Source organism: Trematomus bernacchii, unplaced genomic scaffold (genome assembly GCF_902827165.1).
Source record: "Trematomus bernacchii unplaced genomic scaffold, fTreBer1.1, whole genome shotgun sequence".
Lineage (NCBI taxonomy): Eukaryota > Metazoa > Chordata > Actinopteri > Perciformes > Nototheniidae > Trematomus > Trematomus bernacchii.
Window position 1 is genome coordinate 1,610,585 of NW_022987409.1, and position 14,698 is coordinate 1,625,282.

Here is a 14,698-nt window from a genome sequence, read left to right on the forward strand (position 1 = left end):
TGGGGGCTAGAAGAGAGGCTGGGGAGGTCTATAATAAATACACATCCATGCATTCTTTACCCCCCACTCTCAAAGGCACGCATAAACACACTGAAGTGACCCTATGTCTTGTTAGTTTCCACAATAGCACCTGCAGGGTAGGCAGGAAGTTGAGCTCTTAAAATAAGTAATCAAAAACAGGCCGCTGCACCTACAGATTACACAAACACATACTGCAACAAGCACAAGCCTGCCTCCTGCTGCTACCCAGCAAATTAATATGCTGAGCAGCACACCGGCACATGGTGGCTCGACACCCCCTCCTCCTTCCCGCATTCACACAAAAATTCAAACAAAGAAATATAAAACAAAGTGCAACAACAGTCGGTTGGACGTTGAGAAAGAGAACGAGGCAAGATGTGAGAAAAGCCAGAGAAGAGAGAGAGGCAGATGGGAGAGTGGAATGGGAGGCACTGAGGGGAGAAAAAGAGGGGGTGTTGAGGAGGAGGGGAGAGTCAACTTCAGACAGTGAGAGCAGAATACTAGTGAGCACACGTTGCGAGCAGACAGGGAACAAGAGAGGACCAACACTTGGTATACCCACCAACATCAAGCAGGTACAGTAAACCCTTTTTAAAACACTTTTCTTTACTTTTCACTCACTTTTAATCCTGTTCTGATGTGTGTGTTGACCACATGCAAAACACTGGAGTGATTTAATGTTTATTCTGAGAGTGTTAGTCACCAGTTGCACTAAATTGCATGAGAAAAGATATCCAAAAAGTACTGGAGTTTAAAGTGAAAATCCGTCTGTTCTTCAGTTCTGGGTTCCCACAGAACTCATCTGGCTTTCTGCCAGGAGACAATGGACGTGCAGATGGGGTCACCTCAATATCGTGTTTCTTTCTTCAGGCACTCAGTATTTATTTATATAAAGCTGTTTACAGAATGGGAACTAGAACACCGCAAATGTTTGATTCAATACAGAGCCATTTCCGCGACATAAACTTTGGTAACATACTCTTCGTCAACAAGCCTAATAAATGAGCTTTTAGTGTTTATACAAATACAATTCTGCCAAAAGGGGGAAAATGCAAAAACATCTCATATAGTAGGCCTACCTTATCTGTTATCCTTAGTACCACTGTGGATCTTTGTTGATTTGTTATTTTTGTCTGTTATTGTAACCAAATGCTGTATTTTGGCTCCTACTAAAATTGATTTAATTTCCTTTAATTCAGGGGTGTCAAACTCAAGGCCCGGGGGCCAAATCCGGCCCGTGACTTCATTTTCTGTGGCCCCACAAGAGCGTGCAAATAATATTATATGTTTATTATACGGTTACATGATAATTTACAGAAGTGGGACATAAACTACATGTCCCACTACATGTCCCACAATGCATCTCAAATTAGACTTTTTTCTCAGAATTTGACTTTTTTTCTTCTAAATGCCTTTTTTCTTAGAATGTGCCCTTTTCTCAGAATTTGACTCTTTTTTTTAAATGTTACTTTTTTTCAAAATGTGGCTTTTCTTTTTAAATCATTTTGTGACATTATCACTGAAGAGACTTGCAATTATTTGCCCCAGACTTCTGCTTTCAGACGTAGTTAATTATGAAGTTATTACCCTATCTAATAATAATCCAATACAGAAGCAATAATAATATAATACATTATTTTATATTTATATTTATATATGTATTTTTATATAGTCTTAAAGTTACAACCGGCCCTTTGAGTGCAGCCATAATGCTGATGTGGTCCGCGATTAAATTGAGTTTGACACCCCTGCTTTAATTCCTTCAGGTATCTTCCTTAATATACAAGGTCAATAGATAAGAATATGTATTTCCTCTGTGTGACTGCATGGATAAACATACTGTTAACAGTGCTGTTGATGTATTTAGATGTATTTTCTCACATATTTTTGCAAAGACTAATATTTTTTGAATGAATTCTTATCTTTCGTCACTTCTTTCCACAGAGATGATGTCACTGTGCAGAAACCTGGCCGTGCTTCTCCTTTTTCTGATTGCCTCGCCTCTCCCTCACTCCCACCTCTTCACTCATGCTACCTCTACTACCGCTCCCGCCACTCGACCTCGGATAATATTCCTGACTGGATTCGGCTCAGAAGGTGACGATGACGATGACGATGACGATGACGATTATGAAAAACCCACAGTCCTTACTCAAGTGGTGAAATCTGTGCAAAACACCCTGGTCCATCAGGCACCGAAGCTCTGCCATTACGACTTCTGCTTGGAGAATCAAGAGCCCTGTGGCCAGATTTCAGCAAAGACTGGGTGCCTCTGTCCAGGGGTCAGTGGGGGGGATCAGCCTCCTCATTCGCCACGCATCCAAGAGCTGGTGCCAATCACTCGAGGGGGGGACAGAGGGAAAATAGAGATCAGGTGGTGTGCTCCGTCTTCTGTGGTGACTGGGTACAAAGTATTGATAGAGGGAGGTGAAGTCCTTGAGTTTGAGGATGTTTCCAGACGAGGTTTGGTCAGATCTATGGAAGTCGGGACCAATGTGTGTGTAGAGGCGGTGAACAGTGCAGGACATAGCATCCCCTCAGACTTCTCCTGTATGCGGTATGAGCACCCTGAATCTTCTGACCATAAACTGTTAGCTGGGATTATTGGAGGGGGAGTCGCCCTCCTACTTGTTCTCATCATAGCAGCTGTGATCCTCTGGAAGCATCAAATGCGTAAAAAGGCAAAGAGAGACTCTGCTAATGGACTGGGAAATCCTTCTTACAGCACAGAGGGGACTCTGTGATCCACAGACAATTCACCCCCCGCCCACTGAACAGTCCCCTTGAGACAGGGAAAACTACAACAACAATGTAATCATGAACAACACACAAACAGTTCTGGGGTGGTAATATGATTGATTGTAGAATTAAGAAATTGTTTACACTCCTGTTTCAAGGAAAATCTTAACATATGTGGGGAAAGAGTAGTGGTGTTCATGGAATAACATTATCAAATGGGCCATTTTGTTATTTTGTGGTTTGAACTACAGGTTTATTTGCTGGCGAATAAGCCTTTGGTTTCTTGTAGAGTTGTCTCCTCTTATCATGGCTTAAATGTGTTGTAAATATATTTTGTGTAGAATATAGATTCTGACTCTTGTAATTAACTAAAACTTATTTTAATAAAAACTTAGTAAAAGCTCTTTGCTGATTATTATTTTTTCCTCTGAGCGTTTTTTGAATAGGCCTACAGGTTGAAGTGTGACATTTGTTATGAAGAAGAACATTCATCTTAATCTTAAATTGACCTTGGCATCAGTTTTACTAAACTTTACCTTGGAGTCTGAACAAAAGTTGGTCCAAAATGTTGATTTGGGTTGAGATGTTGACTGTAGGCAATAGAACATGCTTTTCATCATTCATTGAACCCTTGTATAATGTATGAAACCATACATTGTCATTGTTCTCCTCTCATTTATTAGTTGTTTAACACTGTCATCCATTTGTGTGCAGTGGTGAAATAGTTTAAGCACAGTGGCTTTGCTTTGCTTGAGTAATTTCCTTTTGTGTAACAGTATAATTCTCCACTACATTTCAGATGGAATCTACATCCCTTTCACTCCCCTACATGTAATGAGTGCTTTAGTTTATTTTCCCTTTGTAGATTTAAAATGTAAATTGATAAAACTATTTATAGAATATGGTGCTTTTTTATAGAATAAACTATTCAGCAGGAGAAAACCTCTACTTTGACTAGCTACAACAATGCATTAATAATATGTTAATAATATGATACATCAAGAATTAGACTCTGAAAAGGGCAATAACATTGATATGGATATTGTAATACATTTTGACGATATTTAACTTAGTTATATTTTGAATACAGGATTATTTACTGTAACAGATTATGATTAACATTGTGCTATCTGTTCCTTATTTCAACTGAAGGTCTGTTTTTTTTTGTTTGTTAGCCAACTTCAACTTCCACTTTTACTTTGAAAGTCCTGTAAAATCACCTCAAGTGGGGAAGAAGATATAATTGGTCAACGGCTGCAGATTTTCAAGCTAAGTCCCGCCTTCTTTAGGTGTCTAAGCCAATGAAATGTCAGTGAACACATAACAAGGAAAAACTATGGTATAGTCCTTTTTAACGTATTGAAAGACATTCATAAAAGCAGGATGGCGAGCTCAGGTGTGTACATTTTGACTTCTCTTACGGATGCAGTTATAAAGAGATATACATTTAACTAACAGCAGTGTGTTTGAACTTTATGAACGTCTTTAAACATCCCAAATGTTGGCTGAGAACTTTTAGTTGAAATAGTAGCTTATTTAAAGTTTTAATGTCGTATTAGGATTTCCCGTAGTTGTAAAATGCACCTAAAAAATAAACCAATAACATTAAATTAAAGTGAAAATAAATAAATATTAACCGAAACGGCCGAAGCTTAAACGCGTTATACCAAACGCTGCCCTTTTTACATATCATTATCTGGTCGCAACCCTTTCACTTCCAGGTAAGGAAGTACAAAAACAAAGTCCTATATGTTTGATAAACAATTAACATCATACCTCAGTTTTATGTTTTTACCATCAATACTTTTTTTACTTCACACCTACACATAATAAATTACTTGTTTCAACCAAATGCATTCCTAACTATTTGTTTCTTTCTTTTATTAAACAAACCCAACATTATATTCGGGGACTTTTTTATTTCAAACAACCTCTGAATACAGTTAAGAAGCAACAATAATGTTGTGCTTTGTATTATCATCTGTGTAGTTTTAAGATTATTTAGATCACAATATTAATCAGTATTAATGCAAGTAAAATTGTCTCGTGGACAGACTTGTCTAACTAATAAATATTAAATGAAGACAAATCTCCTGTATAGTAGTTATAAGTCTCAATGATTCAGAATGACTCAGCAGAAATGAAACGATTATCCTGATGAGGTGTAACCTACCTGTACCCTCTGGGAATGCCAGCTGGTTACTCAGGCAAGCCAACAAACCAGTTTCATAATTTCACTCTCCAATGAAGCAAAACATGCTTGCATAGCCTGCCTCCCTGCCGCATCAAAGGCGTTGTGCCTGTACTTCTATTACAAGCTCTCACCACTACCACACTAAACACTAAGAAAAAGTGCAAGCATGAGGGAGCAATCATCTGGAGAGGAATGTCCCCTTAACGTTCAAAACAGGCTCCAGACATCTAAATCATCACCAAGTCTTTTTCCCCCCAAGCAATTTAAAACCAAATTGAAATTTAACCTGATTTCCTCCACTTATGCTTATATTTATACTCAACTCAGGATTTCTTCCACTGATACCAGTGCTTTCTTTCTCCACACATTTTAAATCAGCAGAATACTTTATTTATCTTAGGGTACCATTAGATGGTTAAATATGTACACCTCCCTGTTTGCTGTGGCATAATCTACTGTATTTTGTGACCGTTTGTGAATATAATGATAATCAGGTTGTTTGTATATGGTAGAGTAGTGAATAATAGGGCCTGATAAATAAAAAAGAAAAGACAATGTTGTTTTTATATTTATGTATGTCCTGTGATGGACATGATGATCTATGATGCAATACAAATATATGTTTCTCAACTAAGGTGAAGTGATTCCAGCATGTTTTAGCAGCCTCTTTTACAACTTGAAGCCATCAAAGGTGCAGTTTTATAGGAGTATTTAATAAAATCCTTATCAGACGATAACGTTTTTGATGTGTTTCCTGTTGCATTGCCAGTAACTAAGGATATTTCCTATGAGGATCTGAAAGCCCTTCTGGGAAAGAGTCAGAATCTGCTTGTGGTGGATGTTCGCACTAAAGAGGAAGTGGATAAAGGACAAATTCAAGGATCTGTTCACATTCCAGGTAAGCTTCCTTTACTTATTTACATGCAGGGTTAAAATAAAATCAAGGTAAAATACATAGTATGTTTGCCTAATACTGAACACTGAACTCTTATTGTGCATACTGGATACCCAAGTTTGTTTTCATCCATTTAATCCTAAAACATTTTCTGCCTCTCTCTCCTCCTCCCTTTCTTCTTTCAGTTGATACAGTAGAGGCTGCTTTTGCAATGGCGCCAGAGGAATTCAAGGCCAAGTTCGGAGTAACAAAGCCACCGCAAGATGCGCCAGAGCTGGTGTTTCACTGCCAGTTGGGCAAGCGAGGGTTAAATGCCACAAACAAGGCCCACCAACTGGGATACGTGAAGTAAATAAATTATTGGTTGCTAAACATTTTAAGTAGAAACTCAAACTAACACACACACACACACACACACACACACACACACCGCCCATCTTGCTTCTAAGACTCCAATACACTCTTGAACAATTGTCTTTCCTCACAGTAACATCGCCTGACTTTGCTGGCCGTGTGTTATGTCATTATATGTGCTTATTGGTCTAAAAGTGTGCCCCTGTCTTCTGTTTCAGTGCACGTAATTATGCCGGAGGATACAAGGAGTGGTCTGAGAAAGAGGGGAAATGATTTATGTTGAAGGAATTCTTCATATATATTTATACAAATAGCAATTGTGAAATCAAACTAAATGTTTGTTGTATTGTTTTGTTTTCATAGTCTACATCATTGTATTAAAAATCTATGAATATATATATACAAATAAAATCATGTATGTTATCTACTGTTCAGATTTCCATTTTTTGTTGGGATAATTTCAAGGAGCCAAACATCCAGAAATGCAAAACGGAAATAGCACTTTCTGAATCGTTTAAAGATGTACACATTTGGTGGGATCTAATGTAGGTAGAAACAGATTGTAAAAGGTAAGAACAGTCAGCTGAGGAATAGGCCTACTGTGAGATGTGGTTAAAAGCTGAATAAAAAGCAAGAAAGTGGACTTGAAGTTAAGATCATGTTGAAGCTTTGGGTGGCTTAAAAACATGAATAGGAGCTTGTTACTACGATCACACACATACAGTTTAGTAAAGAAAAATATAACTTTGTACTTTAAAAAAAGATATATATTATATACAGCTGTGGATAGTTTATAGTCAGATGCAGTCGTGGAAGAAGAAATCAGATTTGTTACTCAACTAAAAGTAGAAATACTTAATTTACTTTGTTACAACTAAGGGTCCTGCATTCAAAATCTTACTTAAGTAAAAGTATACAAGTATCTACATCAAAATATACTTAAAGTACCAAAAGTAAAAGTAGCCTACTCCTTCTGCGTAATGGCCATTGTTGAGTTAATGGTTACTATTATGATGAAGGGTATGTAGAACTAATTTGAATAACTGTATTGATGCTGGGTATCTATATAACTCATCTAGATTTCCATGAGCTAATAAGCTAAATATAAAAGTAACTAACAATAGCTGTCAAATAAATGTGCTGGAGTAAAAAGTACAATATTGGCTTTTAATTGTAGTAGAAGTATAACATAGCATAAACTGAGAATACTCAGGTAAAGTACAAGTGCTGCAAATGTGTACTTAAGTACAGTTCTTACTTAAGTACATGTACTTTGTCACTATCCATCACATAGGTGGTACATTATTTAACAGAAACAGATGCAGAATGCTCATTCCAGCGCGCGCATTGTACTGTACATGAAGGATGCTCAGAGAGATACAGCAGGTAATACTTTAAATAATAAATATTATCGTTAGAAAACAAAACGTTGTGTACGTGTAACTATGCTGATTAAATGACAGATAACCTCAGCCTGTAGTTATTTGTCAAATGGAGCTAGCAAATGTTGGAAGCTAGCTAGCATAGCATATTTAGCTAAAGTTAGCTAAACTATATTTCTTCTACAACTTCAGGTGCTGCGGTTTTTCACGCTTTTTGGAAAGAAACGGCATCAAGATGGTTTGGACGCGAAAGGAGGGCTTTTAGTACTTCTATGGACGGACACAGGAGATTCATTTCAAAGTCTAAACTGTACTGGTGAGTTAAAAAGCACCCAAAGTTTGTTTATAGTTTTGCTGCTTCATCAGGATGAGCCACCACCAGTGGAATTACATTATCTTAAATTTGTTTTGTTTTTCAGTTAGATGTTTATAAAAGTTGAAACAAAGTGCTTAAATAATTAAATAGTATTCTGATAGATAGAGAGATAGGCTTCAATACCACTATGTAAATATAGCACGTGTGAAATATAGGTTAATTACTTTTGGAAAAATCCATCAAAACATATTATAATAAGCGGTCGTCTCTACAAGCACATAATACTACTACAAACAATATAGACATTTATTTTCTTTCCTATAATCAAACACATTATTATTTATTGAAGGGTTATAATTCACTTGCATTTTTCTTTCACTCAAGACTAGTCATTTTCATACTTCCTTACAGCTGTGCATTCGGAAATAATTTAAAGTAATACAAATAAAAGAGCATTTTAAATTTAACATCTGAAATTACTGATGTGTTAGTCACTGAATTATGTGCATTTCATTTCAAAAGGAGATACAGATATTCTTTTTAATAAAGACATGATAAATTGGAAAAATAAACTGAAAGATTAGAAAAAGACTTCCTGAAAGTAGCTCAATATCAAAAAGTGACCAGCTACCGTTGTCTGACATATGATTAAGTGTTGTAACAGTGTTCACATTGTGGTGCAGTTGCAGCAGCTGGTTACTGGTGCAAAGGGATTAGCAAGGAACTCCAACCTGGTAAGTATACACAGACCTTACAACTTCCCACATGACTTCCGCCTCTGTGCACTCCATCACTTTGATTTACTGTGTTAACCCTCACAGCTTTGAAGGAGAGCATGTTTTCCCGTGCGTGTCCTCCACCTGACCCTGATGAGCTGTGTGCCTTCACTGAACTATACGGTCCAATCAGATTGCTTCTGTCTTTTCAGGTACAAACAACTGTGATCTTTTTCTATAATTTCTGGTATTACTTAGTAACCTCTTTGTAGGAAGAATGTCCGAAGAAATGTGGGAGGGATCTGATCTTAGTAATTTGGCCAAACTTACAAATGTGTTCAATTATTAATGGTACATTTTTTATTTAATATACAATATCTGTCTATTGCTTGCACTATACAGATGAACGATGCAACACTTTTCCGTCCAGAGTTGTGTGCTCGTATAGAAGCGTTTCTACACACGTACAGTTTGGCTAACCTAAGGGTAAGATCTGTTTTTCTCTGACATGTATCCACTGTATGATTTTAAAATAGGTACCAAGTATTTGATCAACCTTCTTTTTCGTAGATTAAAACCCACTTCAAGTTCAAATTCAGCCAGCAGACCTTCCAGCGAGACTTTAGCTACGACAACAGGTATAGTACTGATACATCTGGCAAATTTCACACCTGTAAAATGACTGCAATCGAATGTATTCAAAGTATATATTTGACAAAACATTCATGTTTTACGGAGTTACAACATAATCACAATCAAAGGCTAGTTACTTAAACCCCCTCTGCCATGTGTTTTTTTAAGTACTAACACTATGTACATATTCTTGCAGAGCGAAAATCAAGAATGCAGCAATAGGAAACCAATGGTCACTGTATCTGGATGTCACCTGTAAAACACAGTCAGTAATACTGTTTAATATTATTTAATTCATGTTTGTTTGTGTGGATCAATGTTGACAGAAAATAATCTAATAGGTTTGTAACTTCATCTATAAATGCAACACAAGCATTTTGATAATACAGACGCATATTCAGGTATGTTTACTGTTATTTATATATCATATTTTTGTTGGTTTTAAGGCCTCCAGAGTGTGTGAAGAAAGGATGCTGGTGTCATGGAGGACACCCTCTCCTCGGACGCTGGTTGCCCCTCAGTGTCCCCCCTGAAGCCATGGACCAGGGCCTGTTTGGGGAGCTCAGCATGCAGCCCGTCACACTGCTGAGCCCCTGTGTACTGCAGTACCCTAATCTGGCAACACAACTCACACACATCCAAATATCCTTTGCTGTCTGTTTGTGATTTTCACAGCGTGTGTCTGTTGTGGTGGCTGCAGGACCGTGTTTCTTGAAGGCGGAGTGAAAAACCAGCTATTGTAGAGAGGGATGAAAGGAAATATTGTCTACATTTAGGGGGATAACAGTGCACATCTTCCTTGGTTTTGATCCAAATGTATTCCCAGTTGAGCCTAATTTTCATTGGATGAAAACACAACTATTCTGTCCTGAGAAGCTTTTATAATGTTGCACTTGGTTGTTCCCATGGAAACTGCAGAAATAGTTATTTTAAAATGTTTACAAAGGAAGCACGAGTTCAAACGCAGCTTACCTCCGTTTTGGGAAGCTACAAACATTTTCAGACCCAGCCCCCTAACCCCCTGTGGAGTTGCGTTCCAACCCTCAGCTAAGGTCAGTGGCTTTGGGTAATGACCAACACATTGAAATCACACATGTGGCCGGAACTCTGCTCCTTCTTTGTGTCGACATGGTTGATCGGCTCTGGCATCTGATCTGGATTAGTGTTCCTTGACTGCACGTGTCCAGGTGTTGGTGTACGGCCCCAGTAATGTTCCCCTCACAGGGCCCTCCATCTTCTTCCAGAACCTCCCTGCTAATCTGGACTGTCAGGACCTGGGGCTGTGCGGCATTCACTGCTCCTCCGTTAAAGGTAAACAACAACCACTGATAGGAACAACGAGTACTGATGGTCAGGCTACATTTTGGTGATTCACTGAAGGAACTGTCAAGGTTTTTATTGAACAAGGTAATTCGAGTCCACGACAGTAAATCCTGTTTTAAAAGGGACTTTCTGAAACAACGGATTAGCCCTGAGTATAAGACTAATTTCAACCAGATGTGTTAGAGAGTGAGCACACAGCCCTTCCCTGAAGCCACCTATATAATCTTTAATGGATCATAGAGGCTCATGATTTGAGTCCTATAAATGAAACCAGAGAGAACAATGGAGAGAGAAAGAACAGAACACAGAACACACTAACAACAAATAATAATACGTGGCAGCACTTAGAGAGAAGAGGCTCCAACACTGCACATCTGGGCTTCAGTGGTTAAAAGGATTATCACTGCATTCAATAAATCTGTCTCCACTAAATTACTTCCACGTGTTTCCAATCCGAACGACCCATTTACGTTCATTGTAAACAGTTAGTTGTGATCCAAGAAGTAGTTGTTCCTTCACATATTATCACCATCCACAAAGATGTTTGGGTTCCAGGAAGGGTTGACAGGGTTCGTCCCTGCGCACTCAGATTTGTTTAGAAATCACTATTTAAAACTGCACTCAGTTAACATCATTGTTGCTTTTTCAATTTAGATGACTCAAGTAGAAGTAAAGGTACTAATAAAGTGAACACTTGAGTAGAAATAAAGGAAAACGACTCATGTACAGTAGTGAGAACCCAGATTACATCAATGCATTATGTTCAAACTGGTTTTTAACAGTTAAAAACACATGTTATTGTCGTTAAAGTCCCATAACCAGAACCCACCAAATAAAAAAACCCTACAGTAACAATGTTTAATCTCCTAAAACAAAAAACAAGGAAAATACTTTGTGTCACTTATTAAATCCTTAAAAGGAGATGCTTCCTGTATCGTGCTTGTTTATCGTATCTTTTGCTGTAAATCCGTCAGCTGATTTATAGGTACGTGGAAGTAGCAAGAACTGTGATACCTAATGTATCAGAAGGAAAACATATATTTGAATCAAATCAAAAGAGTTGAGCAAAAACAATGACTCTTTAATTCAAGAAAAGACCTATAACAGAGTAAATGGATTGAGTTACCACAGGTATTTACATTGGCATATAACTTTGACCATGATGTTTTCCTCAGCTTATCTAATATCTAATCGTACATTGATCTTGCTTCAGTTTCTACAAGCTGATCTTTAAAGAATAAAACAGTTGAATATTTCCTAGGCGTGAACATTAATGTTGTCTAACATGTCAAACAAATATATGGTTGACGTTATATTTGCAGTAAAATGCATTTTTCAACTGCAAAATACTGGCATATTAACAAAGTATATATTATATTGTTATTATTAATAATATGTATTGTGTCTCAGTGAAATAGTCAAATGATTCCTTGTGTGTCGGGACACCAGTCAGCCTTCATGAATGTTTAATTTGAGCATCAATTTAGTCTGTTTCTCTTTCTTGCCATCAGTTAAGTTACTGAAAGAGTTTACTTGAATCAGTGATTAATCTAAACAATGTGTAAGCGAGCTGAATTGAGTAAATCTTGATGACAGTAAAGAGGCACTTTTGTGGAACCAAGCTTAATCATCACTAAAGAATCTCTACTACTCAAGAATTGGCTGATTTCTCAGAAAAAAGGTTCTTGCAAAATTACTGTTTCTTGTCCTTGTAGCTAACACAATGAATCACATCCACAAGTTCAACCACAGGACAGTGAACATTACAAGAATCATCATTCCCAATACCGAAAGTAAACTAATACAGACTCATAAACCATTCTGCTCTGTCGTAAGGCGGCTAGAGAAAAGATACTGTTGCAAACAATAGATTTTGGTTTATTTTAGCCCGGAAATCGACAGGTATTAAGGTTTGAACATCTTAAAGAAAACTCTGAATTGTTGCTACTTTACACCAAGGCAAGATTGAGAAAAAGTCTGTTAGCTAATTGAACTTAAGTGAACTCGAGTTTCTAAACTAGATCTGCAAAAACCAAATGTTGAAACAATTACTTGCCCATCCCTAAGGTGCGTCTGCCATTACCACAATGTTACGTACATGCCGTATTGTTACAGCCCGTCGCTGCACTCGCAGTGCTTACTTTTTAAAGTGAATATCTCACTAACAATCATGTTTTCATATCATTCCCTTCTCATTTATACTTTCAAAAAAGATGTTTTACATCTTTTGCAGACAGCGATGGCACCGTGTACACAGTAGAGCAGGAGCAGGAGGATCTGGAGCAGGAAAGTGTCTCCTCGATACAGCAGAGTCTCCTGCTCTACGTCTTCCTGCAGCACGGGGACCCCTTCGCCTCCGAGCTCTCTGATATGATGGGTGAGAGACAGCTAACTGTACAGTCACAAATCATCATGTTGAAGTTGGTCTTTGTTTCATCTCCTTTGCTGTGTCTGCGATCCTCCCACAGCCACAGAGGTGCTGATACAGCGCCACCTGGAGGATATTCTGAACAACAACAGGCAGGCCGTCACAAGAGCCCTACAGACTGAGCTGAAGGACGCACTGAAAGCCCAAAATCTAAGAAAACAGGCAGGTCCACCTACACAACAACTGCTAGAGAGGAAATCAATTCAATCATGTATTGTAGTGTTTTTTCCCATGATATTAATAATTTTACATAAAAGTGTTTGTGCCTCAGCAATTATTTGACTCATTGAAAGACAGAATAGTAGATTTTTCATTTTGTAATTATTAAGCAAGAAAAGATGTCAAACTTTTGCAGGTTGCAGCCTCTCAAACATGAGAATTTGCAGCTTTTATCTGCTTTTAATCATTGAAAATGTAATATATTTGGGGTTTTAGGCTGTTTGTTGGGTAAAACCTTTACATTTGAACACAAAACATTTGGGCTCTTGGGGATTTTAATGTTAATTTCATTATTGTATGACATTTTATAGATTAATCCAATCAATCAATGGAAATAAATGATAAATACACTTTAATAAAATGAAATGTTGATGTGGGTCCTGATGGTCTATGTTTGGATGTTCAGAGCCAACAGAGGATGCGTTCAGCAGCAAAGGTGATTCTCAGTTCCTCCATCAGTATCGTGAGCTCCAGCTCTAACATGGACTTCAGAAACGCCTGTCTCAACAGCATGAAGGTAGGAAACAAATAATACAAACATTTGTATCTACATATATTTATAGTTATTTCTAATATAAAATAACTCCCTTTCCCAACTCAAAAGGCCATTGGCTTAACATGTTACCAGGTAATTTGCTACACTGTGAAAACACGTGTTACATGTGAGGTTGTGTGTGTTTGTCAGGTGAGGGACACTCACTACCTGAGCGCCTCCCTCCATGAATCCTTGAGGAGGGTGACATCGTGGAAATTCGCTCCTAGGTGCAGGTGCCCCTCAGCTCAGGTGAGTGGGACTTCTGTCACCATAGCAACAGTTCAGCAGTTCTAAACATGTGATTATTATCCACAGTCTGACACCACGTTGTTACTTTTACAGGTAGAAGAAGAATCTGAGGGGGAGGATCCCACCGGAAGAGAAATCTGAGTTGAAGGGTTTGAAAGGAGTTCACATGGAAATTATTATTTCTGCAGTTCAATGTGTGCCAGTAGGGCTTTTGTTAATGTAGTGGTGATAGAAATAGAAATTAACTTTTTACTAAAAAACAAAATGTATCCTTTCTTATCATAGTTTGTGTTTTACATCAGATCTTTTTTTATAAACACTTTTGAAAAAACTAAACATTTCAAGCTGAGATTTACACTGAACTGAAATTGTGATCTGAGATGATGTTTTTGAATTTTTGTATATGTACCCCTCAACAAACAATGTAATGTTACTTCTACTCAACTTTATATCAAAGGGAAATATTTTACATTTTAAAAATGTAAAGATAACTTTAGTAACTTTACAAATTCAGTTGTACTTCAATGTGTACATTTGTATTGAGACTGTAAGGTTGCTTAATATAGTACTGTACTTCACGCTATTGTTTATGAGTTTAAAACAAGTTAAGCTAGATAAACAAGACTGGTTACTCATTGAAGTATTTCGAAAAAATTAAAATACTCGTGTTCACCGCTAGATGGAGTCGAAATCT

General features: G+C 37.6%; 3 protein-coding genes across 3 annotated transcripts; all 3 read left to right on the plus strand.

Moving 5' to 3' along the window:
- Positions 1-379: 379 nt before the first annotated feature.
- Positions 380-3,164, plus strand: LOC117488003 (LRRN4 C-terminal-like protein). The gene is made up of 2 exons (XM_034136766.1): positions 380-596; positions 1,966-3,164. The coding sequence occupies exon 2, from the start codon at positions 1,968-1,970 to the stop codon at positions 2,763-2,765; it is 798 nt and encodes a 265-aa protein (XP_033992657.1). The 5' UTR covers positions 380-596; positions 1,966-1,967; the 3' UTR covers positions 2,766-3,164.
- Positions 3,165-4,051: 887 nt separating this feature from the next.
- Positions 4,052-6,626, plus strand: si:dkey-34l15.1 (thiosulfate:glutathione sulfurtransferase). Its single transcript, XM_034136767.1, has 4 exons — positions 4,052-4,156; positions 5,724-5,852; positions 6,035-6,197; positions 6,422-6,626. The coding sequence occupies exons 1-4, from the start codon at positions 4,144-4,146 to the stop codon at positions 6,474-6,476; spliced, it is 360 nt and encodes a 119-aa protein (XP_033992658.1). The 5' UTR covers positions 4,052-4,143; the 3' UTR covers positions 6,477-6,626.
- A 942-nt stretch (positions 6,627-7,568) lies between these two features.
- Positions 7,569-14,639, plus strand: zgc:195212 (DUF4554 domain-containing protein). Its single transcript, XM_034136337.1, has 14 exons — positions 7,569-7,589; positions 7,778-7,901; positions 8,585-8,635; positions 8,723-8,829; positions 9,020-9,103; positions 9,188-9,255; positions 9,447-9,515; positions 9,697-9,904; positions 10,438-10,561; positions 12,807-12,950; positions 13,042-13,163; positions 13,627-13,737; positions 13,906-14,004; positions 14,098-14,639. The coding sequence occupies exons 1-14, from the start codon at positions 7,569-7,571 to the stop codon at positions 14,143-14,145; spliced, it is 1,380 nt and encodes a 459-aa protein (XP_033992228.1). The 3' UTR covers positions 14,146-14,639.
- The last annotated feature ends 59 nt before the right edge of the window (positions 14,640-14,698 follow it).